This window comes from Oryctolagus cuniculus, chromosome 3, assembly GCF_051225735.1.
Source record: "Oryctolagus cuniculus isolate XC-2025 breed Fujian yellow rabbit chromosome 3, ASM5122573v1, whole genome shotgun sequence".
In the NCBI taxonomy this organism is placed as follows: domain Eukaryota; kingdom Metazoa; phylum Chordata; class Mammalia; order Lagomorpha; family Leporidae; genus Oryctolagus; species Oryctolagus cuniculus.
In genome coordinates this window covers 34,536,245-34,563,927 of record NC_142869.1, presented here as the reverse complement: position 1 = coordinate 34,563,927, position 27,683 = coordinate 34,536,245, and the positions used below count along the sequence as shown (strand labels likewise).

The 27,683-nt window shown below is 39.7% G+C and overlaps 1 protein-coding gene across 4 annotated transcripts in view; it reads left to right on the top strand.

The window, feature by feature from the left end:
• PARD3B (par-3 family cell polarity regulator beta) overlaps positions 1-27,683 on the top strand; it is a 1,145,366-nt gene that overhangs the window by 927,459 nt on the left and 190,224 nt on the right. For all 4 annotated transcript variants that reach the window (XM_089330006.1, XM_089330005.1, XM_089330004.1 and 1 more), the window contains one exon: positions 24,142-24,441. In XM_089330006.1, coding sequence (XP_089186132.1) covers positions 24,142-24,441 — 300 coding nt within the window. The remainder of the gene's footprint in view (positions 1-24,141; positions 24,442-27,683) is intronic.

Genomic DNA, 27,683 nt, shown 5'->3' with positions numbered 1-27,683 from the left:
TTCTCAAGGCCCTGTGCATATAGCACGCAGTCCATTACAGAAGCTTCCCTCTCACCTCCACCACTCCCAGATTTGAACCTGGGTAGTGCTGGCGGGGGAACATTTCCACTCACAGACAGTGGAGCTGGAGTGGGGACACTCCCAGAAGTCATCTTATTTTCTGGGTGGCAGAATCACCATGGACACAGCATAGGAACTTGGAGCTTCTCTGATGGCTGCCTCGTGCGGCTCCTCTAAAGTGGCTGTTTTCTACGTTCTGTCCACAGCGTGTGCATTGGTAGATGGAGGAGGGCCAGGTGACAAGGACAGCACCCCCCCCCCCAATCAGGAAGACCCTATCCCTATCGCTTAGGAAGGAGGAGGGGATCTTCATTTGCACAGACCAGACTAAGGTTCTCCACCTTGCACTCCACTGCACTTAACTTTCTGTCTGTCTCATTCAGAACACTCCCTACTACCTAGCAAACCCTGATAAGTGTTGGAATCAAAGAAACCAAACTGGCCAACAGATCCATTTCTGTGTGCCTAGACTTGGGAGAATGTTCTATATGGTTTCTCCAGGATGAAGTCACATCCTGAAAAATCAGGACAGTCCTGCCTGAAGGGCCACAAACAAATACTGTGGCTGGATAAAATATTTTTGTCACCGAATGAAGTCTCCCGTGTGATGGGATGACACCTTCTGCTTCTCTTTATACTCGCCCCAGTGCTGGGGGCTCAAGTCGTCTGAATCTGGGTGCCCATCACGTGTGGGAGGGATGGGATTGTTGGGGATAAGGGGTCTGGGTTTCCCCTCTCAGGTGCAGTCCCAGTTCCACACCTCAGGCACTTTTTCCAGGCCCTGTGGAGCGTGATGGTACTTCTGGAGCTCTTTCTAATCCCAGAGTTCTTTTCAAGAAGGTTCTAAGGAACCTGGGGATGGATGGTCAGGGCCGTGGGAAGGCTGGTGTTTGTGGCTAAGGAAACAAAGGAAATGGGCAGCACGAGGTGTGGGTGTCAACACTCCTCATGCATCAGCAGGTTTTTCTGTAACTCTTGGAGACAAAGATCATGACATGTGCAGGAGAGCACCAACCAGGTGTGAAATTCAGGTGACAAAATGGAAGGAAAGGAAGGGTTTGAAGGGAAGGGAAAGGAAATGTCACTGGTTTCCTTTCATTCTCTGTATTTTTCCTGTTTCCTCCCCCAGGAAGTTTATGCAGACTTTCAGTTTCCCAACCAGCCAGCACAAGGGGCTCATCCTCATTCTTTTCCATATGATGACAAGCACCACCGTGTAAAAGGTCTGTCGTTTACTTTTAAGATGTAAGCCCTTAGATTAAACAAACCCTAGGACAGACAGTGCTGTGTTCCAGAAAATTGTAGTACACAAGTTTACTTTCCCCTCTGCTTCCCACAGTGAGACAAACAGTGGGCACATATAAACTGGGGGAGTATGCAAAAAAAAAAAAAAAAAGAGCTATTTCTTGCCACCTGCAAATGCCCATCACAAATAGGAATAAAGCACATTCACAAGTTAGGAACTTTATCCAACCAGCAGAGCTTGCCCAAGGACAGATTCTTGCAGTTCTTTGCTCTGTGTTAGCTTAGCCGATGGTCTGGGGAACATCTTTTAATGTCTTCTATGCATAATGGCATCTTTTCAGGGGCACTGTCTATAGGATTGCTATAAAAAATCATGCATTGTCAGATATCATAAGCACTCTGTAGACTGTTCCTCCCTACAGCCCCCACCCCTCTTTAGAGTTAATTTTCCAAAGAAAGCTAAAGATGTTTACCTAGCATTTCTGAGAAATTTGTCCACATTATGAGAATACAAATTACAGGAACTCAGTGCATTAGCTATGGAGAAAGTTTAATGGGTCTAGGGAAGGTATAAATTTAGGGAAAATGTAAATTTCCATAATAGGAGAGCCTTCACTGAATGGCAATTCTCTGGAAATGGAAGTGTTTAGTAGTAGTGGGAAGGTAGCAAAGAATCCTGCCACTTGACATTGTAAAAAAATGCAGCTAATAGCTAGAAATTGTGATTGTTATGATTTTAGAATAAGAAGTAGACTTAGTTTCAAACTGATAAAAAAATCTGATGTGAGAAATTTGGTTGGTTGTAGGCCATATTGAATATGGAATTCTTTTCCTTGGTCAAGCCACCTAGGCAAAGAACCAACTAACCCCCTGAGAGTCTCCCAAAATTAGAATGTTCTGAAACTACGCAGGACTCTTAGAGGCTTCCCAAACTTTGCTGCCTTGCTTGCTTTAGGTTTTAGATTTTCAGAGGAAGAGCGGTAATATGCCCTTGTCCTGATGACCTTTGGCAAACCATGGGGTTAATCATGCACAGTATCTACACGCTGGATTTTGAAAACCATGAAGCACTCAAGGCATTCTGTACAAAGAGAAAATCATGAATAAAAATCTGCTCAAAGGATTCAATTAACAACATTCAAGAATTTGCATATTTGACATTGTAGAAAATCAAATTTACTATACAGAAATAAATTTATTTGTTTATTACAAGAAAATGATAAATTGTCCCGTCAATCTGGTTCCTTTACCCTGTCAGGCCTGGTTTAGACTGACGAGAAAAATGGATAGTACTCAAGGAGACCATTTAGAAAATATTATAGACACCCAGGCAGGAATGAGAGAATGGTAAAAATATTATTGCAGCTAAAAATAATTTTACTGAAAAAAATGAAACATCGATCACAAAGATTTTATGTAACATTGTATTGGCTGGTCAGTCCAATAATAATTTTAATAATAATAATCGACAGCTGTAATTGTTCTTGACCAGGTATAGCTTACAGCTTTGAAATTATATTGATAAGGGAAAGCTGAAGAAACTGGGCCTGTGCTCTGTAACAAAGGATAATTGTAGTGACCTAATTGCAGCTTCTATTATAAAAACAGAAATGAGAGCCAGATGAATTATCTCCACTGTTGAAAAAGAAAGCAGTACAGCTGATAGTTTATAATCTCTGCTAATGACTCTACTCTTGGACCCCAGAGCTCTCCCCTGAAAAACCTTTTCTGACCTTGACTACGGTCACCACTATAGGTAGCAACCTCCTCTCCTACTGTCTACTCATCTCGGACTCTGTTGTTTTGGCTTACACAGTAGCAACACAGAGAATTTCGGTGCCTACATGTTCCTAACACTAGTCAATTCAGTGAGAACTATACTGTAGACACATTCTTTTCAAGGCACAATTCATCAAGACAGAGTATGCAGAAGGAACAAAAATTTGTGAAGTTTTTTGGAGAAAGCATGAAGTGTAAAATCATAGTTATTTTTATCAGGAGTCATAAAAGACAAGTGAAAAACTCAGAAAATACATATGCAATTTATATCACAGACACGTGCTAATACTGCTATTATTCACAAGTCTTTGCAAAATCAAGAGGAAAATGACCAACAATCTGATAGAAAAATCAGCAGAAGATATGGACAGCTCACAGAAAAGGAAATGAAAATGTCCCTAAAACATATGAAAAGATACTTGGCATCATATAATAGGAGACAAATTCATTAAAACTTTGCTGAAATATAGCTTCTCACCTGCTAATAAAACTTCTCAAAGTTCAACAGCGTGCTCTGCTGCTGAGACCAGAGAAGTAGGCATCCCCTTACACTTCAGATAAATAAAGAAAATCTGAAAGGAAATTAGTTATGACAGAAAAATTGCATATATTTTTTTCTTTGACCCATCAGCCCTATTTCCATGAATTCATCCCAAAGCCTCTTGGTGAAAAGTATGGACTGACTTTAAGATTTTTCATTATGGCATTACCTTTACAGGCATACTTCATTTTATTGTGTGCCACATTTTTGCACTTCATAGGTAGTTTGCACTTTACAAATTGAAAGTTGGCAAAACCCTGCATCAAGCAAGTCTATTGGTGCCATTTTTCGAACATCTCAGATGATTGTTAGTACTTTTTTTAGCTTAGCTATCAGGTATTTTAAAATTAAGTACATTGTTATTTTAAACATAATGTTATTGCACATTTAATAGACTATACCATAGTGTAGACATAACTTTTATATGCACTAGAAAACCAAAAAGTGTGTGTGACTTGCTTTACTGTGATACTCACTTTATTGCAATGGTGTGGAACTGAACTCACAACATCTCTAATGTGTGCCCATCATAGCAAAAGACTGGAAATACCCAAACACCCAAGAATGCGTGACTCATTACATAAACAAAAGCATGTCCTCACATAGGGTAATATGAAGCTTTAAAAAAATGAGAAAGATCTGTCTTCACTCTTTTGAAGTGCTCTTCTGGCTATTGCTACATAAAAAAGCAGATTGTAGAAAAACATGTATATACCTTTTGTTTAAGAAAGAGGGAATATAAACATATAAACATGCTTCATTTATAAAAACAAGCATAGATATAAAGGCATATAACTATACCTCATTTGATTTGAATTTGTGAAAGAATACATTTTATGTATTTCATAAATAAAATAGAAAGAAAAAAGAAACCCATAAAAATGGAAAACAAACAGAAACAGTAATCTAACAGTAAAAACATTTAGTTATATATCCACTCAGGAAAAGAATTAAGTGACATTAGAACAGAGTTTGTACATATCTAGTGTAATATATTGTAATAAAAAATAGAGCTTTGAAAGCATCATAAACTTCAGTAGGCTAACAGTGATTGCTATGGTGTGATGCTTTGGGTCCCCAAAAGTTCATAAGTTGAAACCCACTTACCAATACGATGGTAGTAGGAAGTGGGGTCTTCAGGAGGTGATTAGGTTATAGAAGTCCAAATCTGCCATGTGAGGGCACAGCAAGAAGGCAGCAGCCTGCATCCTGTCGTTGATTTAACATCTGAACCTCTTATTTATTATGTCAGTGATCACCCAAGGCTCTTATCATGAGCTGCCAAGCCTATGGAAGCCTCTTGAGTCTACAAACTCTGACATTATTTAGATAGGGCCATAATCAAAGTGGAAGTTCTCTCCTCTCTTCAGAGAAAGGTACCTCCTCCTTTGATGGCCCCTTCTTTCCACCAGGTTTTCACTCACAGGTATCTTTCATGTAGGTCATTTTTTGCCACAGTGTCTTGGCTTTCCAAGATCTGGCCTGCAATGCTCTCATAGGCTTTTTAGCCAGATTTGAATGCCTTAAGGGCTGATTCTGAGGCTAGATTGCTGGTTAGGGCATCTGCCATTCTATGAGTCTCCTGTGTGGACCGCTTCCCATATTGGATCATTCTCTCCTTTTTAATTCTATTATTATGAAAAGACACTTAGTCTTATTTATGTGATCTCTTTGACACTTATTCCTATCTTTATGATCAGTTATGAATTTAAACTGATCACTTTAACTAGTAAGATGGCATTGGTACCTGCCAACTTAATGGGATTTGAAGTCCTATGGCAAGTTTTTAGCCTTACCCTTAAGGGTAAATCCACGTGAGTGTGGGCTGAACTTGTACATCTCCTCTCTCTATTATTCCCACTCTTATTTTTAACAGGGATCAATTTTCAATTGGATTTAAACACCTAAGAATAATTCTCTGTTAAGTAAAGAGTTAAACCAATGGTATTAAGTAGAAAAAGAAAATACTAAAAAGATTAAAATAGTAAGCTGTTCCTCAACAGTCAGGACAAGGGCTGATCAAGTCATTGCTTCTCATAGTGTCTGTTTCACTTCTACAGGTTTCCTTTTAGGTGTCAGTTGTCACAGATCAGGGAAAACATATGATATTTGTCCCTTTGGAACTGGCTTATTTCACTCAGCATGTTGTTTTCTAGATTCCTCCTTTTTGTTGCAAATGACCAGATTTTATTTTTTTACTGCTTTGTAGTATTTCATAGAGTACATATCCCATAATTTCTTTATCTGGTCTTCTATTGACAGGCATTTAGATTTATTCCATGTCTTACCTATTGTGCATTGAGCTGCAATAAACTTGGAGGTGCAAATAGCTCTTGTATTTGCCAATTTAATTTCCCTTGGGTAAATTCCAAGGAGTAGGATGTCTGGGTCATGTGGTAGGGATATATTCAGGTTTCTGAGGAATCTCCAGACTGTCTTCCATAGTGGCTTTACCAGTTTTCATTCCCACTAACAGTGGATTAGTGTGCCTTTTTCCCCACATCCTGGAATCCATGAAAATTTTTAAAGTGAAAATCTTTAATGTTAACTATAAAGCAGAAATGCCAGTACAAACATAATTTTTTTCAGAAGTATATACCTTCTAGCTTTTCTGTATCTATAGCACAAGCTAAGAAGCAGTGATAACACAATAACAGTGAGCACTCCTAGAGAACATATTGTGGTCTCTAGATATCATTTCCTGTTTTGAAAAGTGGATGCTAGGAGGAATGACTTTCCAAATTAGGAACACAAGGTATTCAGTATAAACCTGGGTCTAGTTGTTTATCAGAATCTATCAGAGAAAATGGGTCAAGTCAAAGGACAAATGAGGCAATGAAATATTTTCTTTTTACTACATATGAGCAATGCCTTCAAAAAAAAGCAGTCCAATTGATTAAAAACTCTAAATATGTAATATGTGAAAATATCATGTATTATGGACTTACATAGTTTACAATGATGTCCATGACCCCTCATCCCACCAAAAAAAAATCTAACAATTCTTCTGTTACCATTAAGTATGTTCATATTTAGGGCCCTAACTCCCTACTCTGAAAATAAATAATTAAAAAGAAAGAATTAGTATTATTTGTACTTCCCTATTCCAAGTGTCTTTTGGTGTAATCAAAACACCAAAATTGTCCCCCAGCAGTTTTTCTTTACAGAACTCCAAATAATCAATTTAAAAGGAATAATGAGCTTCAAAAATGACCATTTTGAAACTTCTAATGATACAGTTACTTCTGGCAAGACATCAATGGAAGAAATTATTAAATGAAAGATTGATAGTAGAACTTTACAATGGAGCCTTCAGTTTGTCACCTTGGCAACTCTAATGTAAAAAACCACAGGTTATATGACTCTTAATGTGAGTACTGGAGTACTTCAAAATGTTCATGGAAAAATGGAATCAAATAATAAATTTATTTTGGCATAAAATTTCTTTTAAATTCCATGCCTAGCCTTTTCATAGTACACTTTTCCATGTTCTTTTTGCACAGGTCTCATATACTACTTTTTAGGTATTTCTATTTGGTTTCCTAGAACTACTGTAACAAATTACCACAAACTTGGTGGGTGGTTTCCAATAGAAATTCATTCTCTCACAGTTCTAGAGGCCAGCAGTATGAAATAATCAAGTTAATTCTTTCTGTGTGCCAGGAGGATGAATTGATTGCTCACTACATTAGCATTTCTTGGCTTACAGAGACATGATTCCAGTCTCTGCCTGCTCTTTGCACTTGGCCTTCTCTGAGTCTTCTCTTCTGTCTGTCCTTAAGGACATTTGTCATTGGATGTAGGAGCCATCCAGACAATGCAGGTTGATTCTAACTCTGCATTTACTAGGTGCTTCATCCAAATAAGAGCACATCAAAAAGTTCCAGAAGTACATAGATGTGGGAAGAGCCACCATTCAACCCACTACAGTACTCCTCCCCCAAAAGTTGAACCTGAATGTGTCTATTTAAATTTAAATGAATTGGGGCTGCTGCCATGGCTCACTTGGTTAATCCTCTGCCTGCAGCATCAGCATCCCATTTGGGCACCGGGTTCTAGTCCCAGTTGCTCCTCTTCCAGTCCAGCTCTCTGCTGTGGCCAGGGAAGGCAGTGGAGGATGGCCCTAGTGCTTGGGCACCTGCACCCGCGTGGGAGACCAGGAAGCACCTGGCTCCTGGCTTCAGATCGGCACAGCGCCAGCCAAAGCAGCCATTTGGGGGGTGAACCAACGGAAGGAAGACCTTTCTCTCTGCTTCTCTCTCACTAACTCTAACTGTCAAATAAAAAAAAATTAAAATAAAAAAGAATTTAAATGAATTAAAAGTTTGTACCTTGGTGACACTAGCCAGATATCAGGTTCTCAAGCTGTGTATGGCTAGTGCCTACTGTATTAGATAGCCATCATCCCAGAAAGTTCCACTGGAAGCTACCTTACACAGATAGGAAAAACAGGGAAGGAGGAGTAAGTCAAATCACCTCACAAGAGAGTGAACTGACCAGTCCAGTTTGTGGGGCCATCTTTAGGAAAGTCAACCCGGTCTCTGAAATAATTCCATGGTATAGAAAAAGTAAAAAAAAAAAAAAAGAAAAAGAATATGTCCTATATGTTTAATAGGACTTAAGAGAGAGCCAATGTTCATGTGTGAAAAGTTTATAGAATATGATTCAAATAAATCCCCTGGGAGGAAAATATTTTTAGGCCTTTGGGGAAATGTATTTATAGACTAGTTAATAGATGATCCCAAGGAATGGTTGTTAAATTATAAGAGGACATTGCCATTGTTGTTATAAAATAAAAAGTTCATAATCATTTTATAAGCCTTCTGAGTATATAGGGAATGAATGATTAGGGTTTGCCTTCAAAATACTTAGGAAAATTATTAGTATAATAGAGAGATTAAAAAAACATGTCGGGGCCAGCACTGTGGCATAGCAGGTCATGCCGCCACCTGTACTGCCAGCACCCCATATGGGTGCTGGTTCAAGTCCCGGCTGCTCCGCTTCCTATCCAGCTCTCTGCTCTCTGCCTCTGTGTAATTCTGCCTTTCAAATAAATAAATAAATCTTTAAAAAAAACACATGTAGCAAAATCTTGATGAATATAGAATTGATTGACAGGTACATGGAGGCCCTTCTTACTATGAGCTCTCCTTTTGTGTATCTGAAAGTTAAGATGTGTTCATGCTTAGGTTATTCGTAGTTTCACATAAATTAAAGACACATTTCTATTGAAGTCATATACCTGGATAGAATTCAAGAATCCAATTCCTACAATTTAGTACATGTAAGCCCTCAAAGTACTTACCCTCCTGAACCTAAGTGTTGTTCATCTGTAGAGACGCCTGTACATTGTGAGGATCAAGTTATATAATCATGATAAAGTATTATAAATATTATTGTTATGTCCTTTCTTCTTGCTAGATGAAATATTAGATGAGATGGACTCTTACATGCAGCATGACTTCCCAAACTTGGGGTGTTTGGAGAGTAGTCTTAACTATGGAATTTTGGGTTTAATCCAGGTTTCTTTTTAGTCCATGGATCCACTCAACTACTTACCTTCTTCACTACTACATTTTTATCCATGCTACCATCTTCTCTCACCTGGATTATTGGTAATAACCCCCTAACACCATGGCTGTTCTCACACCTAGTACTGACCCCACCGTCTTTACTCTCAAAGAAACAGCCAAAGAGATCCCTTTGATGAGGGAGTCAAATCATAATCATTCTCTGCTTCAAACTTCCTGTTGACTTCCTATCTCACTGAGATTAAAAGCCAAATCTTATTACAGATCTGAAGGCTCTAAGAGATTTAGGTCCTCATTTTCTCTCGGGCTTCTCTGACGCCTCACGCTCTCACCCTATCCTACTTGCTATTTTCAGCACTTGACTGCCTCAGGGACTTTGTACCTAATACCACCTTGCTTAAAATATTCTTCCCTAGATATCTGTATGTTTAATTTTTGTCTTCTTTGAGTCTTTCATTTAGTACTGTCAACTGTACATTTTCTTGCCTCTTACTTAAAAATATAATCTTCACCAATTCTTTTCAACCATATTTTCCTAGTTTTCTTTATACTACTAATTAAAAGTACACTTAAAATTTGTATCATTTCTCTGATTACCCTCTCCATAGTAGAAGATGAATTCGACAAGGGCAAGGATCTCTCTCTCTCCCCCCCTCCTCTTCCCCCTCCCCCCCATATATATATACTTTTTTAGGCTTGTTATTTATTCTAGATGCAAGGACTGGCATTATAATATATTATATATTATATAATTAATTATATAATTATGATTATATGATATATTATTATATAAACATAATATATGGTATAATTTATAATTATATGATAATTATATAATTATATATAATATATAACTCCAACCATTGCATCAAGAACAAGCCAGATTAAAAAAAAGTCAAATATGTAAGTGCTCAATAAATATTTGTTAAACAGTGGATGTGAAGCCTTATAATAGACATAAAACAACTGGACTCATCTTTAGAGGATGTCTTTATGGATCCATATGAATTATTTTTATTTTTCAACTCAGTAGTTGGCCTAAAAATTGTACTTTTTAAAAAATATTTATTTATTTATTTGAAAGTCAGAGTTACACAGAGAGAAAGGGAGAGGCACAGAGAGAGAGAGGTCTTCCAATTGCTGGTTCATTCCCCAGTTGGCCACAATAGCCAGAGCTGAGCTGATCTGAAGCCAGGAGCCAGGAGCTTCTTCCAGGTTTCACACGTGAGTGCAGGGGCCCAAGGACTTGGGCCATCTTCTACTGCTTTCCCAGGCCATAGCAGAGAGCTGGATTGGAAGTGGAGCAGCCGGAACTAGAACTGGCACACATATGGGATGCCGGCACTGCAGGCAGCAGCTTTACCCTCTAAACCACAGGACTGGTCCCTACAAATTATACTTTTAAAGAATTTAAATTACTTGAATAATGGTGTGCTTCCCACAAGAATCATGCTCATCTGTTAATTTGTTATGGTAACAACTATTTTTTAGATAATTGATTTTTAAAAGAATCATATGAGTAATTTAGAATTACTACTCTCAATTTGTTAGATTTTATCACATGGGTTTAAAAGTTGTAAATCACAGTCTGCCGTATTGTTTTTTATTTGTGTCTTAAGTTCTTTTTTACATGACATACAGTGAAATGCTCAGAGCTTTATAGGCCAAAGATCATTCTCTATTGTGTTTTCACAAGTGTATTAAGATATGGAACATATCTATAACTTAAGAATGAATATTCCTAGGGCCAGCACTGTGGCATAGAAGGTAAAGCTGCCGCCTGCAGTGCCAACATCCCATATGGGCACCGGTTCGAGTCCTGGCTATTCCACTTCTAATCCAGCTCTCTGCTATGGCCCAGGAGAGCAGCAGAAGATGGCCCAAGTGCTGGGGCCCTTGTACCCATGTGGGAGACCCAGAAGCTCATGGCTCCTGGCTTCAGATTGGTGCAGCTCCAGCCGTTGTTGTCAGTTGGGGAGTGAATCAGTGGATGCAAGACCTCTTTCTCTCTCTCTCTCTCCTCTTTCCTCCCTCCTCTCTCTCCTCTTTCTCCTCTCTCTGTCTCTGCCTCTCTGTAAATCCACCTTTCAAATAAATAAATAAATCTTTACAAAAAAAAGTTCCCTAATGTCCTTTCTTATTCAGTGCAATTCCCACTTGATGGAGAAGGATTTGATATGATTTCTACCACAATAGCATCATTTTGCCTGATCTAGAGTGTATTGCAAATGGAATAACACAGTAAATACTTTTTTGTGTCCAGCTTCTTTCACTAAACAGGATAATTTTGAGATTCATCCATGTCATGGGTGTTTCAGTAGTTCATTTCTAGCTGATTTATAATCTTTCACATGACTCTATGATAGTTTAGTTATCCATTCTTCTGTGGATGAGCATCTGAATTAATTCTATTCTTTTGCTAATGGTTCAAGCTTCCACCGGGCATTCTTCAGGGACTTTTGTAAACAAATGTGGGCATTTCCCTTATAAGGGTAACTGAGAGGCTAATTGCTAGGTCATACCATTGGTGTATGTTTAGTTCTAAAAGAACTCCAAGACTCTCTCAAAGCAATCATGTCATTTCATACTTGTACCAGCAGTGTTTGAACATTCTAGAGGTTTCATATCCTTTCCAATATTTAATAGTCACTCTCCTTCATTGTAGTGAGAGCCTCTCATTGTGGCTTGAATTTGCATTTCCCCGATGATTTATGAGGTTGAGCACTTTTGTGTTTGCCTGTTAGGCATTTCTACATCTTCCTTGGTGACATTATCTGTTTAAGTCTTTTACCCTGTTCTAAAATGTCCGGATCATTTTTCTGTGCCAGTGTTTTATATATGTATTTTTCAAATTCTTTTTCAGATATGTATGTTACAAATATTTTTTTCTCATTTTCCTACTCTTGGTGCTTTTTGTTGAGGAACTTTTAATTTTGATGAAGTACAGTTTACCAATTTTTATCTTTGTATGCTTCTTGTTTTCTGTCTTCTCCCTAAGAAATATTTCTTTGCCAAAGTTGTAAAGATATTAGCCTTTATTTTAATAGCTTTATTCCTTTAGCATTTACAGTCAACCCTATTGTCTGTATTGAATTGATTTTTGTGATAGTGTAATGTAGGGGTCAAGGTTCTTGTTTTCCTTTTGTATATGCAGTGACATCCACACCCCTTGTTGAAGAGATTTTCCTTTCTTCATTGAGTTATTTTGTTACGTTTATTATTGATCGTTTGACAAGTGTGTGTGGGCCTATCACTACACTCTGTCTTCTCTTTTGCTGATGTATTTCTCTAACTTTTGGCTTGATTACTAAAGCTTTATACAGTCTTGAAGTCAGTATAATAAGTCTTCCAACTTTATTATTCAAAATCATTTTGGCTATCCTTGGATATCCTTTAACTTTCCAAACAAACTTTTTCAATTGTGTTTTTATTTTTAGAAAGCAAAACTGATGCAAGCTTGACTGGGATAATAATTTATCTATAGAACAGTTTGCATGAATTGCTATCAATATTGAGGGTTTTATGTAAGATCTATTTATATTTATTTCAAAGGCACAGCTGGTTCACTCCCCAAATTGCTGTGAAAGCCAGGGTTGGGCCACACCAATCCCAGGAGCCAGGAGCTTCTTCTGAGTTTCCACCATGGGTGCAGGGCCTCAAGCACTTGGGGCATCCTCCACTGCTTTCCCAGATGCATTATCAGGGAGCTGGATCAGAAGTGGAGAAGCCAGGGCTCAAACCAGTGCCTATATGGGATGCCAATGTCATAGGTGGTGACTTTAACCACTATGCCACCAGCCCCATTACTGAATTATTTTAAATGATATTATTTTATTGATAGAATAAAAAGGGAGAGAATGATCCAACATAGGAAGTGGGATACACAGCAGACTCATAGAATGGCAGATGTCCTAAACAGTACTCTGGCCTCAGAATCAGCCCTTAAGGCACTCGGATCTGGCTGAAGAGCCCAAGAGAGTATTTTAGGCATGGAAAGCCAAGACACTCTGGCAAAAAAAAAAAAAAAAAAAAACCTAAATGAAAGGTGTCTGCGAGTGAGATCCCAGTAGAAAGAATGGGACATCAAAGAAGGAGGTACCTTTCTCTGAAGAGAGGAGAGAACTCCCACTTTGACTATGACCTTGTCTAAATAAGATAGAAGTCAGCGAACTCAAGAGGCTTCCATAGCCTTGGAAACTCATGACTAGAGCCTAGGGAGATTTCTGAAGCCATAAACAAGAGTGTCAGATTGTTAAGTCAACAACAGGAGTCACTGTGTACTTACTCCTCATGTGGGATCTCTGTCCTTAATGTGTTGTCCAATGTGAATAAATGCTATAACTAGTACTCAAATAATCTTTTACACTTTATGTTCTGTGTGGGTGCAAACTAATGAAATCTTTACTTAATACATACTAAATCGATCTTCTGTATATAAAGATAATTGAAAGTGAATCTTGATGTGAATGGAATGAGAGAGGGAGCTGGAGATGGGAGGGGTGCGGGTGGGAGGGAAGTTATGGGGGGGGGAAGCCATTGTAATCCATAAATTGTACTTTGAAAAATTATATTTACTAAATAAAAGTTTAAAAAAATAAATAAATGATATTATTTTATTGATTTTATTATCTAGTTTTCACTATTATTTTGTAAAAATACAATGGATTTTTATATTAAACTTGTATCCAATAACTATTACCTGAAGTATATTCCTGAAAATTTCTGACATAAAAATATACTTAACAGTACATATTGAAAGAGATATCAACCCAGATGACTTTTTGAGTAAGCTCTTGTACTTTTTTTTTTTTTTTTTTTTTTTTTGACAGGCAGAGTGGATAGAGAGAGAGACAGAGAGAAAGGTCTGCCTTTGCCATTGGTTCACCCTCCAATGGCCGCCGTGGCCAGCGTGCTGCGGCCGGCGCACCACGCTGATCCAAAGGCAGGAGCCAGGTGCTTCTCCTGGTCTCCCATGCAGGTACAGGGCCCAAGTACTTGGGCCATCCTCCACTGCACTCCCGGGCCACAGCAGAGAGCTGGCCTGGAAGACGGGCAACCGGGACAGAATCCGGTGCCCCGACAGGGACTAGAACCTGGTGTGCTGGCACCGCTAGGCAGAGGATTAGCCTGTTGAGCCACAGCGCCGGCCAAGCTCTTGTACTTTAAAGGAAAGAAAATGAAACCTGATCAGATAAACAAGAAAAGCAAGTTGCTTCTAAGTAACTTATAAGGGAAATCAACCTAAATTATTATCCAGATTTTTGTTCAAGATTTATTTGAAAATCAGAGCTACAGAGCAAGAGGACACACACACACACACACACACACACACAGAGAGAGAGAGAGAGAGAGAGAGAGAAAGAGAGAGAGAGTCTTCCATCTGCTGGTTCACTCCCCAGGTGGCCAGGCCTGCCAGGAGCTTCATCAGTATTTCCCATATAGATGCAGGGGCCCAAACACTTGGGCCTTCTTCCACTGCTTTTCCTTGGTGAACAGCAGGGATATGGATACGAAATGGAGCATTCAGGGCTCAAACCCATACCTGTATTTGATTCTGGCATCACAGACAGCAGCTTTAGTTGCTACACTACAATGCTTCCCCCTTAGATTATTATCCCCCTTTCTCAATAGCAACTCTTTGTCATAAAAATTGGACCCCATATTTAAAATACTCTAGGAAAAAGATGAGCTAATAATTTTATATCCAGCAAAACCAGCTTTCAAATGTGAAGCACATGCTGTTGTCATTTCACAAAAACTGTCCAAAGGCTGATGCTATGGTATAGTGGGTAAAGCTGCTTCCTGCAGTGCTGGCATCCCATATGGGCACCAGTTCAAGTCTTGGCTGCTCCACTTCCAATCTAACTCTCTGTTGTGGCCTGGGAAAGCAGTAGAAGATGGCTCAAGTCCCTGAGCCCCTGCATCAGTGTGGGAGATGCAGAAGAAGCACCTGGTTCCTTGCTTCAGATCCACCTGGCTCCTACCACTGTGGCCATTTGGGGAGTGAACCAGCAGATGGACGACCTCTCTCCCTTTGGGCCTCTGCCTCTCTGTAACTCTGCCTTTCAAATAAATGAAATAATAAATCTTTATAAAAAACATTGTCCCCTGAGCTCTTGCTGAGGAGTCTAGTAAATGGCTGCATACTTATTGACCTAAGGACTGTTGTTCCATTATAAATATTTATTTATCTTCTTTTATTAATTATGTTATATTTTAAATGGTTCATTAACATGCAGTACTTGTATGCATTTATGGTATACAGTGATTGCAATATTTCAATACATATGCACAGTGTAACCCTGTCAAACCAGGCAGCTGTCCTTCCAGTTTTCTTTGTGTTTGAAGACTATCAACTCCTCAGTTCTAATTCCTTATACAGTAGAGCATTCATTATTGTGAACCATATCTCTACTGTGCCTTGTAACTCTTGAATCTAGTACTTCCATCTGTGTTTTGGTACCTGGTATCCAACCTTCCTCCATTCTCCCTTTCCCCCACCTTCCCCAGCCTCTACCAAACTCTATTATAAGTTTTGATAAATTGGTTTTATTTATTTTTGACTTCCACATATCAGAGAACATATGGTATTTCCTTTTTAATTCTAGCTTATTTTATTGACATAATAATCTCCAGTTCTGTCTATTTAGCTGCAGATGTCCGGATTTTGTTTTTTATGACTGAATCATATTCCATTGTGTATGTACCACATTTTATTTTTCCATCCATTCATTAATGGACATCTAGGTTGATTCCAATTCTTGGCTACTGTGAATGGTGCTGTAATGAACATACTGTTACTTTGTAAATGAGAGAACTACATAATTCTACAATAATTACAGAGTAATAAAGGGCTAAATGCACGAGTTGAAGAGGAGATGATAAATTGTTGAGGTCAATATAGAATTGTGTATGCGGGTTGGGTGTTATCGTGTAGCAGGTTAAGCTGCCACCTGCAGCACTAGCATCCTATATGGGCGCCAGTTCATTCCTAGTTGTTTTCCGTCCTATCCAGTTCCCTGCTGGTGTGCCTGGGAAAGTAGTGAAAGATGGCCCAGGTCCTTGGGCCCCTGCACCCCTGTGAGAGACCTGGTTAAAGCTCCTGATTTCAGATCAGCCCAGCTCTGGCCACTGCAGCCATTTGGGGAGCGAACCAGCAGATGGAAGATATCTCTCTCTCTCTCTCTCTGCCTTTCAAATAAATAAATAAATCTTAAAAAAAATATAACTGTGTATGAGTAAACTTAGTCCTTTCACTAGAGAAAACAAGAGTTCCATATTTGATTAATGGAAAGTGGATATTCTTGGAAAAGCAGTTGATCTGAAGGGATCACATACAAGTTCAATAAACAGTAATTGGTACAAAATATCATAACTGAGTTAATAATGATGTCATGAGAAGTGAAATTCAGAAGACAAAAGATGACTGCCAGCACAGGGTATTTAATGGTTTTTTTTTTAAGATTTAGTTATTTATTTGAAAGTCAGAGTTACACAGAGAGAGAAGGAGAGGCAGAGAGTAAGAGAGAGAGAGAGGTCTTCCATCCACTGGTTCACTCCCTAGTTGGCCACAATGGCTAGAGCTGCACCGAGTTGAAGCCAAGAGCCAGGAGCCAAGAGCCAGGAGCGTCCTCTGGGTCTCCCACATGGGTGCAGGGGCCCAAGCACTTGGGCCATCTTCTTCTTTCCTAGCCTATAGCAGAGAGCTGGATTAGAAGTAGAGCAGCGGGACTTGAACTGGCGCTCATAGGGGATGCCAGCACTACAGGCAGTGGCTTTACCCACTACGCCACAGTGCCGGTCGCAGGGTATTTAATGTTTGAAAATTTTTTGATGTACTATGATTCATAGTTCTTAGAAACATTTTTATATTTAAAAAAATTTTTAGGCCAGCGCCGTGGCTCAGTAGGCTAATCCTCCGCCTTGCGGCGCCAGCACACCGGGTTCTAGTCCCGGTCGGGGCACCGGATTCTGTCCTGGTTGCCCCTCTTCCAGGCCAGCTCTCTGCTGTGGCCCGGGAGTGCAGTGGAGGATGGCCCAAGTGCTTGGGCCCTGTACCTGCATGGGAGACCAGGATAAGCACCTGGCTCCTGCCATTGGATCAGCAGGGTGCAGCGGCCACAGTGCGCCGGCCGCGGCAGCCATTGGAGGGTGAACCAACGGCAAAGGAAGACATTTCTCTCTGTCTCTCTCTCTCACTGTCCACTCTGCCTGTCAAAAAAAAATTTTAATTACCTTAAAAATATATAAAAAGTCACATAGCATATAACTTATCAAGGCAGCCTTTAATTTCACTCTCTCTATAGATAATCAGTTATTTTTTTAGTGTAGTCTTTCAGTTATTTTCTGTGTGTATGTACATGACATACAGATGTTTATCAATACTCATATGTGTGTCATTTCTTTTTTACTGGAGAATTCTGTGACCCTAATTTTTATGTAATATTTCTGTCATAACCCTGTATTAGCATCCATGTAGAACATCTCCCATCTTTCACGTCTATAATAGCACTTCATGTGCTTTTCCTTTTCAGCATACAGAGCTTCTTTAATTATAAAGAAATTTACTCCACTAATACAACATAAATCTGGTCAACTTCTTTTTTGTCACAGTGAAAAAGTGTCCTTTGTTTTCTATTATCTACTATATCAGTATGATTGGAGTTTGTTTTGTGTATTTCCACCCTACTGGTAACATGTTCTTTGTAAAATATTTATTTCTGTATGTATGTATTTGAGAGGCAGAATGACAAGAGTCGGGGGGAGAAAAGGAGGGAGGGAAGGAGGGAAGAAAGGAAAGAGAGAGAGAAAGAAGGAAGAGACCTTCTGTCTCATAGTTCACTCCCTGAATGCCTGCCTCAGCCAGGACTGAGCCAGGCTGAAACCAGGAACCAGAAACTCCATCCTGGTGTCCCATATAGATGGCAGAGACCCAAGTGCTTCGGAACATTGCTGCCTCCCCGTCACGTTAGGGGAAAGCTGGATCAGAATTGTGGAGTAGCAGGGAACTCAGACCAGCACTCCAATATAGGATGGCGGAATCTCAAGTGGCAGCTTAAGCCACTGGACTACAATGCCCACCCCAATAATTTGTCCTCCCAATTGCTTTTTTTTTTAAATATTTATTTTGTTTATTTGAAAGGCAGAGTTACAGAGAGGTAGAGACAGAAAGAGCATCTTCCATCCACTGGTTCACTCCCCAACTGGCCACAACAGCCAGAGCTGCACTGATCTGAAGCCAGGAGCCAGGAGCTTCCTCCAGGTCTCCCACTATACCACAGAACCGGCCCTCCAATTGTTTCTTTATGATTAAAATTAATATACTCAGGCTTTTGTTTCTTGATTTATTAATTTCAAACAGTAACTACTAATGCCTGCTTTATAAGATGAGGAAATAAATACACTTTAATAAAATGCTAACTATGTCCTAATAAACCTACTTAGTAGTTTTTGATTTTTGTTAGTGATGCCCTTTTTATATTGTCAGAGTTGATAATACTTCAATATGTTCTGTGATTATTATTCCCACTGGCGTTTAGCCTTAGCTTCAGATTTAAGTGAATCTTTTGGTCACCTGCAGACCTGCCATTCCAGAGCTTTACCCCTGTCTTTGTGAATTTTTGTCGCTCTAATGAAATGCCCAAGACTGGGTAATTTAATGCTGCAAAGCACCAACAGAGGAGCCGGTAAAGCTGCCACCTGCAGTACTGGCATCCCATATGGACACCAGTTTGAATCCCAGCTGCTCTACTTCTAATCCAGTTCTATGCTATGGCCTGGGAAAGCAGCAGAAGATGGCCCAAGTCCTTGGACCTCTGCACCTGTGTGAGAGGACCCAGAAGAAGTTCCTGGCTTCTGGCTCCAGATCAGCTCAGCTCCAGCCGTTGCAGCCATTTATGGAGTGAACCAATGGATGGAAGACCTCCCCCCACCCCCGTGCCTCTGCCCCTGTGTAACTCTGCCTTTCAAATAAATAAATAAATCTTAAAAAAAATAAACACCCACAAATTTGGTGACTGAGGAAGATCAGTTCCTCACAGATAGCACTGTCTAGGTGTCCTTACCTGGAGAGAAAGGGCTCAAGCTAATTCCCTCTAGCCTTTTTATAATCATTTCCCAAAAGGCATCCCCTCTTAATCCATGTAGCACCACAACGGGGATTAAGTTTCAACACAGAAATCTGAGGAAACATTCGCACTGTAGGCACCAGGATGAATTCTTCATTTTTATTCAATTTTTGGTTGCCTGATTTTCATTATAGGCACGCCTCAGAGACACAGCAGGTTCAGTTCCAGACAAAGGCAATAAAGCAAATATTCTAATAAAGCAGGACACATGAATTCCTTGGTTTCCCAATGTATGTAAAAGTTATGTTTACATTGTACTGTGGTCTATTAAGTGTGCAAAAACCTTATGTCTAAAATGCAATGCACATACCCAACTTTTACAAAACTTTATTGCCAAAAAGGCTAGCCATAATCTGCACTGTTGAGAAAATGGTGCCTATAGACTTGTTCAACACAAGGGTACCAGAAAATTCAGTTTGGAAAAAGATGCAGTATTTGCAAAGCACAATAAAGCAAAGTATGCCTACATTATTTTTCCAAGACAGATCAACCAGTACTCTATGTCCTTTGTGTGTTTCACTGTTTGAGAGCATTTTTCTGTTGTCTTGAATTGTGTTTGAGAGCAGTGTGCATTTGCCTGATTTTATAGACAACTTGAATGTGTTCCTTGAAACAGTATTTTTGCTTACTACATGCAATGTACTCCAGTATTTTATCCTTTATTGCGCTTAACTTTTATAAATGGTAGGATGACCCACTTAATTAATTGAATGTTTTACAGTGCTTGCCCTTTTTAAAGTATCTGTGCTGAGCTGTAGCACTAGATGACATGGGCATAGTGACCTACGGTCAGCAGCACCTTCAGTTCTGTGTGTTCTTGCACAAAACCTTCTTGCTAGATTTGCTCCAGGTACTGCTCCAGGGGTCTTGTTGTCTGTGGTCTTTCATTTTCAGAGAGCAGCTCATGCTGGTAACAGATCAACTGCTTCTTAGGAAAGATTCCTCAATCACTGGTTCATGTTGATGAGTTTAGGTCTGTTTCTCTGCTCTGAGAAGTTTGCCTGCCAGATACAAAACCGGTTAACACTTTTCTCCTCTCCTTTGTTAACTTCCATGAAATTTCTTCAGGGAAATATCTCTCATAGCCCTGCCTCTCTACTGTTCTGAAGTTAGAGCCTCAGGAAGATTTAACCCCCAGTTCCAGGTACCTACTCCTGTCCTCAGAGTTTAAACACAAGTTGCTGTCTGTGCTCATCTGTATATATCCTATTGGAGATGTGTGTGTCCATGCTTGGTACCCCTCTTCTTTTGGGATCAGTCCAAATTCCATTGCAAGACATGAGATTATGGCCATTTTCTAATTCCATTGTAGATGGGACTCCTTCCCAATCCCAATTTCTCTATTGTTTGCTCATTTCGAGTTTCAGGGAGGCAAGTAGAGTAACCACAGTTTTGCCCCATCCTTCATTATAATCTCTCTTTTTTTTTTTTTTTTTTTGACAGGCAGAGTGGACAGTGAGAGAGAGAGACAGAGAGAAAGGTCTTCCTTTGCCGTTGGTTCACCCTCCAAAGGCTGCTGCTGCTGGCGTGCTGCGGCTGGCGCACCGCGCTGATCCGAAGGCAGGAGCCAGGTGCTTCTCCTGGTCTCCCATGCGGGTGCAGGGCCCAAGTACTTGGGCCATCCTCCACTGCACTCCCTGGCCACAGCAGAGAGCTGGCCTGGAAGAGGGGCAACCGGGACAGAATCTGGCGCCCTGACCGGGACTAGAACCTATTATGCCAGCGCCACTAGGTGGAGGATTAGCCTATTGAGCCACAGCGCTGGCCCTTCATTATAATCTCTTATTAGAAGCCTTTGATAGGACAGAAAGATGATGAAGTGTTCTCTAAGGGAGCTTTTTAGTGTAGAAATTAAAGTGGCATGAGGTGACATTGCAAAAACTCTTAGATTAATCTAGGCTGGCACAGCCCAGTAGAATTTTTTTAACAAGGGGATTAGTTTATTATCCGTATTGTTTAATATAGTAGCCACTAGCTGAATGGAGTCATTGAGCTCTTAAGATGTAGTTTGTTGAAACTGAGAAACTGCATTTTTAATTTGATTCAAATTTAAATTTAGAAAGTCAAACATTGTTACTGGCTACCATATTGGACAGTAGGGATGTAGCCAATGTAAAAACCTGAACAGTAGCCTACAGCTAAACAAAATGGAATTAAAGAAGATCTCCAAGAGGTGTCATGGAAAAAAGAAACCACAGTGTTTTCATAGGGGAAGGAAAAGATATTTCAACAGTTTAAAAGCAGTGTGTTCAGGGGAATGGCAAAACTAGTTGTACCATCAGCTAAAGAGAGGTGTGTTCTCAAAAACAATTTTGAAAAAATAGATATTTTGACAGAGTGAGTTCCTGGTGGGGAGGAAATCTACAGGTGGAAATGCCCCTAAACAACTAAATTCTCCCCGAGTTGGGCTATGGAGGTCAGAGGTCAGAGGTTAGAGCTACAAACCAAGAAATGCCTTCCGTTGGTACTTTTCTCCTGAGTTGGCCGCCTTTGCTCCATTCACTCCTTCTCAGAGATTTCCTTGCCCCACCCCCCGTCATGCAGAGCCCCTGATATATGGCATAATAATGATGGTTCAAAGAAATTAGTATTTCACCTACTGAGTGATTAATATGAAATTAGTACTGAGACACTCCGTGGTGCAGAGAGGATCAAGGAAGAATTTGGTTTTGTTTTAGACAGGAAAAATACAAGATAGAGTACTGCTTTGATTTACATAGTACTTTTCACCAGAGAACCTCTACATTCTTAGCAAGCTTAATTAATAAAAAAAAAAAAAATCCTAGAAAGAGAAATGAGGGGATAAGAAACACAGAACACAGACACTGGTGTTATATTTCTGTGAATTTAGAAAATCAGGCTTGGTACTGTCCTCTTCCATTAGTGCACAAGTGTAGCCCCTTATGGCTACCGTGAGATATTCATCTTTCTGCTGAATGATTTCTCTTGAAGCTCTTGGTAGCCAACAAAATCCCACCCCCTCACTTTATTGATGTCCTTCGCTAGTCTATTTGCAATGGAAATCCATCCTATCACCATAGTGCAGCAAGCATTCTCTGATAATCAAGTCTGTGCCGTCCCTGGAAAGATTGTTTTGTTGCAGAATGAAGCAGGTTATCTTTTTATCAAAAATTATTCAAAACAAACAACCATGAATCTAGGACTAACATGCATTGAAAGAGGACAGGCAAGGCCCCTTAATGGGTGCCCTACTGTGTAATCTTCCTTTCATCTTAATTCAAAATCCCTTGGAGATTCAGCTGCCTTATGCAAAAAATATAAATTCTTCTAATTACTTATGTGTAAGGTGCATGGTTTAGCTTAGTCACAAGAGATATATGGTAATGTATTTTGACACTTACTTTCAACTGTTGTGATTTGGGGACAAATTCTGTTCTTTTATTATACTGCCTTCTTATTCTTTTAGATTTGGGGTTTTTGTTTGTTTTGGTTTGGTTTGTGGTCTTCTTGCATTTTTGCTTTTTTTTTCCTCTCTCCTTCTGGTTTCTTTCCTCCTTCTTCTTCTTACTAAAAAAAAAAATTAATTATGAGTTAATCAAAAGTGTTGTTCTGCTAAAAGAGAAGTATGGCTTCTAAAGATTTGTACAAAGGGTTTGATGTTTTGCAAAATAAAACTAGCTGCCATGTGCAAGAACAGCTATTTCCATTTGAATGGAGAAGATCCTGAGATGTTTCAGGTTTTGCTTTTTAACTTTTCCAGGCCTCCTATGTCTGTCCCCAGGAGTATATAGATCTTTTATTTGTAGCCCACAGCCCTCTGCTATTCTCTGTGCCCAGGGCATCAGGTTTGTTCCCATTCTTTCTTGTCTTTCTCTTTCTATAGCTACCTGAGCCAGCACTGTCTTACTCCCCCATCTTGTGCAGAATGTACCTTGTTTGCTCAGTGACATAAGATCACACTCTTTCCTCATTAGAGCTGAAGACCTCCTAACACCATCCAGATCACCACTGTCCAGCACCATGCCAGAGAGACCTTTCCATTTTAACACATACCTGAGACTTTAGAAGAGCTGATCTAACACTTTCCAAATTAAATGGCAAATCTTCAAAATTCAGATGGATTTGGAATCCACCTGCTCCATTCTCAGTAGTCTATAGATGCACTGATTAGCAGTAGCATTTTGTAATATCACTTAAGGCTTTAGTGCTGTGGAGTTCTGCCAGTAATGGTGTTTAATTCACTTATATGTGCCAATTCATCTCTGTCAGGAATCTATTAATTTCTTCATTATTTTAGTCTGTCCCTAGCCCCTATATAATGAGACACAATGATCCCCATTTGTGTAGCCAAAAAACTTAGACTCTCTTATAAATTACCCCAGTCCCACTGCTTTTAGTGACCAGAAAGCCTCTGTATTTCTTTTTCATATTTAAATCAATTTTTGCAAGCTCTTATTTAGAAGAGTGTACTGGCATTCTACAGCACTAAACAGTAAAATCATAGAAAAAATGTATAAGATTCTGATGGATTATGTCATATGGATCTCTATCCCAAGAAAGACTTCCATAACATCATCACACAAAAGATGCACTGTTCCCACAAATACATTCCATTTGTAGGAAGGGAATGTTAATGGAAGTCAGCCTCTGAATCTGCTATCAGCATAGTCATCAGTGGCCAAGTTGTCAAAGTACTTATGGCATTGCTATCCAAGTAAAGACCCTATGACAAATAAAATTCAGACATCTACAATTAATCCTCGTATGTTTTGGCATTTCTGCATGGTATGATCTTGTGTAAACAGGAAAGTGACAAGGAAAAGTTACCAAAGATTCAGGAAAGTTCTCTGTTACATAAGCATGTGAAATTCACTGCTGCCTTTTCTTCATTTTTCAGGATTGGAGCAAAACATCAGGAGCTAAGGGAAAAGCAGGCAAGAGGACTTATTGATTATGCTACTGCAATGGGATCGGTGCATGATATGGATGATGATGAAATGGACCCCAATTATGCCAGAGTGAACCACTTTCGGGAGCCATGTGCATCAGCAAATGTCTTTCGATCTCCATCTCCTCCTCGGGCTGGCCCACTTGGTTACCCTCGGGATGGCCGTCCACTGTCACCAGAGAGAGACCACTTAGAGGGTCTCTATGCCAAGGTCAACAAGCCATACCATCCAGCAGCTCCAGTTGACAGGTAATATAACTTAGTGGAAGATGAATGTAGTTTTAATTCAGTAAGTTTCAAATCATCTGTACTGCTGAAGCAGATAAAAATATATCCTTCAATCTATTAAAACTGAAATGACACAGTACCCTAGACAAGTGCTATACTTTGACCTACCCGTGAAGTATCAGCCATCAAAAATAAAACAATCGCCAGTTATAAGGTGGCATAAATGAATAGTAGTAGTAGAGTTCATGGTGCAACAGGGAGCAATTTTTGCAGGGATATTGTGACAGGGAACTAATGAGGAGCACTTTGAAGGAAGATTGTCCTTCCTCCTCAGGGCCTTATTATAAAAGAGTCATTCAAGAAGATGGTGTGACACTTGGAGGTGAGGAGTCACAGAAGAGAAAATGATGGCTTCCAAGTGGGTGTGATTGAAGTGGAATTATAGATAGCTGGAGAAGTGCAGGGACTTTGAAAAGTAAGATTGGGATTTTGTACTAAAGGAAAATGAGACCCTGTATAGATATTCATGGATGATCAGAGGTAGAAAAGGTGATAATCTTGGCAATAGGCATTTGATGAAGTGGAGAGAGATGGGAGGTGACAAGGCCAAGGATCTTTAGGCTTAGCACTAAGGAAAGAGATAATAGGCCCATCTGTCAGTACAATTGAAGTAGGTAGGGAACAAGGTGATTCCAGCCCCACCTCCTGCCAAAAGGAAACTGCCTGGCTCTTCAGAGGCTGATCCAAGAGAGTTTCAGTCAATGGACTTTGTTAGGTGACCGTGGCAGTTACACATGCAACGACTGGGTTGACTGACCTTGCTCTAATCTGACTGTGGGTTGAAGTGTGGAAAGCAGAAGGGTAGCAGCCGCAAAGACTTCTTCTAGATGAAGAAGGGAGATGTGTTTTTGCAGCTTTCTTAGGGTTCTGACAACCACCCAGGCCCTATTAGTAACCAGCTTTTGTGTGATAGCATGATATATTGCGTGTGTTTACCGTTTACATTTCCCCAGCTGGGTGATATTATGCACTTTCAATTAGGTTGGGGAGAGGAAGGGAAATCATGGCATTTTTATGCAGACTGTAAAGTGTAGCTTCACAAGACTGATTACCTTTCAGAGCCTTTCCAATAACCAAGTGGGAAGGAAGGAGCAATTTTTAATCCTTACTGTCAGGCTTCCAAGTTGAGAATATTAAAGAAAGATGGTCAAGTTTGTCTTTGAGACAAAATGAAAATATAAATTCCTATGACTGTGTGATACAGCCATAATAACTAAACTGCTAATTCAAAGAATTGATTAAGACCTGGTATTTTCTCCCCAGCTTTCATATAGGAGTGAATTTTGTTATGTAAAACATAACACTAGGCATGGGTCTGTTCTGACCCAAAGCGTAGTCAGTCATGGTTTTCGGAAACCAGAGATACCTTCCTAGCAATCGTTTTTGCATCTGTCCACTGTGAGAATCCCAGGGCAGGAGCACTCTTTCTAGCAACCTGCAAGTCAACATTTCCTTATACCAATCCCAAGGATATGCATACAAATATGAGGCATTCTGTTGAAAGAAAAAAAAAGTTTACAAGTTAAATACCTATAGAGAATCCCAGGATAAGCCACAGGAATAGCCTGCCTACCTGCCTGCCTGCCTGCCTTCCTTCTTTCCTTCCTTCCTTCCTTCCTTCCAATATGCTAATGTACATTGTAAGTCTCTAAGAGGATCATATAACCATCAGTACTCAGCACTCCCAAATTTTGTCACTTACAAGCTTATTACCATGATGCCCTAGATCTTACAATTATTCTTTGGAAGACTATTTAGGAAATTCAATCCTAAACTAATTTTCACCTATGTAAGTTTGACCAAGAAAGACATTTCTTAGAATACTCGACTGCACCACTATAAAATGATATGAAGAATAAATGTTATTTATGGCTTAGACCAGACACATATATGTGAGTAATGCAGTCTTACTTTTGGCTCTGACCGCAGATACTAATAGATGATCTAAAGCTGCTTTCAGTAGAGTTTTAGACTGTTGTATTTTTGGATGGCAGATCAGAGTAAGAGCCTTTATACTAGGAATTATCTATTCTACTTTTATCAATCATTACATTTAAAGACTGCTTTGCTCCTTGTTCTTTGAGTCTTAAAGCAAGCAGTTTTTGTCTTGGCATGTAGTTAAGCATTTGATAATGTTTGCAATTATCAACGACATTGTTAGGATCATATTATTATTACTCTCCTTTACTGTGTCCCTGTCCTCAGCAGGGCCCACAGCAGGAACTGTAAGTTCTAAACCTATGCTATTTACACTTAGAGAGCACCATCATTTACCTACCCATCTGTTTGGTCTTTCACTCATTCAGTAGGTATTCATCTGGCACCTACTGTATTATAGCAATTAGGGAAAGCTCTAGAGGAGATACAAAGGTGACTATATTTTCAGACTCTAGAGGAGTCCGTATTATAATCAGTAGGGGACCAACACCCATGGAAATGGATCATTGCATTATAATGTAAATAGAAAAGTGAGATTTTCTTACTCTGCCTATGGTAGTTAGGAAAGGCCTCCAAAAGGAGGTGACATTTGAACTGGCTCCAGAAGGATTAGTAAGAATTGACAAAATGCAGTCGGGAAATTGTTTTCCTTATGTAATAATGAATTATGTACCAGAGTAGAGTGGACTGAAAGAGCAGCACATGTTAGGGATGCTTAGAAGCCACCAGAGAGGAGGAAGAGGGGTGGGATGGCGGATACAGTGGGAAGAATAACCATGTTCCTAAAGTTGTAGTTATGAAATGTATGAAGCTTGTATTTCTTAAATAAAAAGAAGCCCCCAGAACATAGAATACAGTTGAGAAGAAAAATGATGAGAATTGAAGCTGACAACTAGGTTGCAGTCAGTTTATAAATGAATTGGTTGCATCTTAACATTGAAACCTATTGATCAGTAGTAGCTGTCTGGAAATCTGTGTGAAGAAGGGTTCTTAAGTTAAGCTGGGGTAATGCTGTCTGCCCTGGGCTTCTGCAGGATGCATGGCAGCATGTGTGTGGACCAAGGGAGCCTTGAAAGTGCTGTAATTAGTGAAAGAGCTAGTAGATTAGTATTTGGGGAAAATAGCTCTTCTGGCAAAAGGGAAGAAAGACTATTTAGACTGGGAGACCAATTAGGATATGATTACAATAGCAAGAGGTGGCAAGAACCTGAAATACAAGACTGGCATTGGAGTCAGGAGAAAAAAGAATAAGCCAAAAAGTTAAT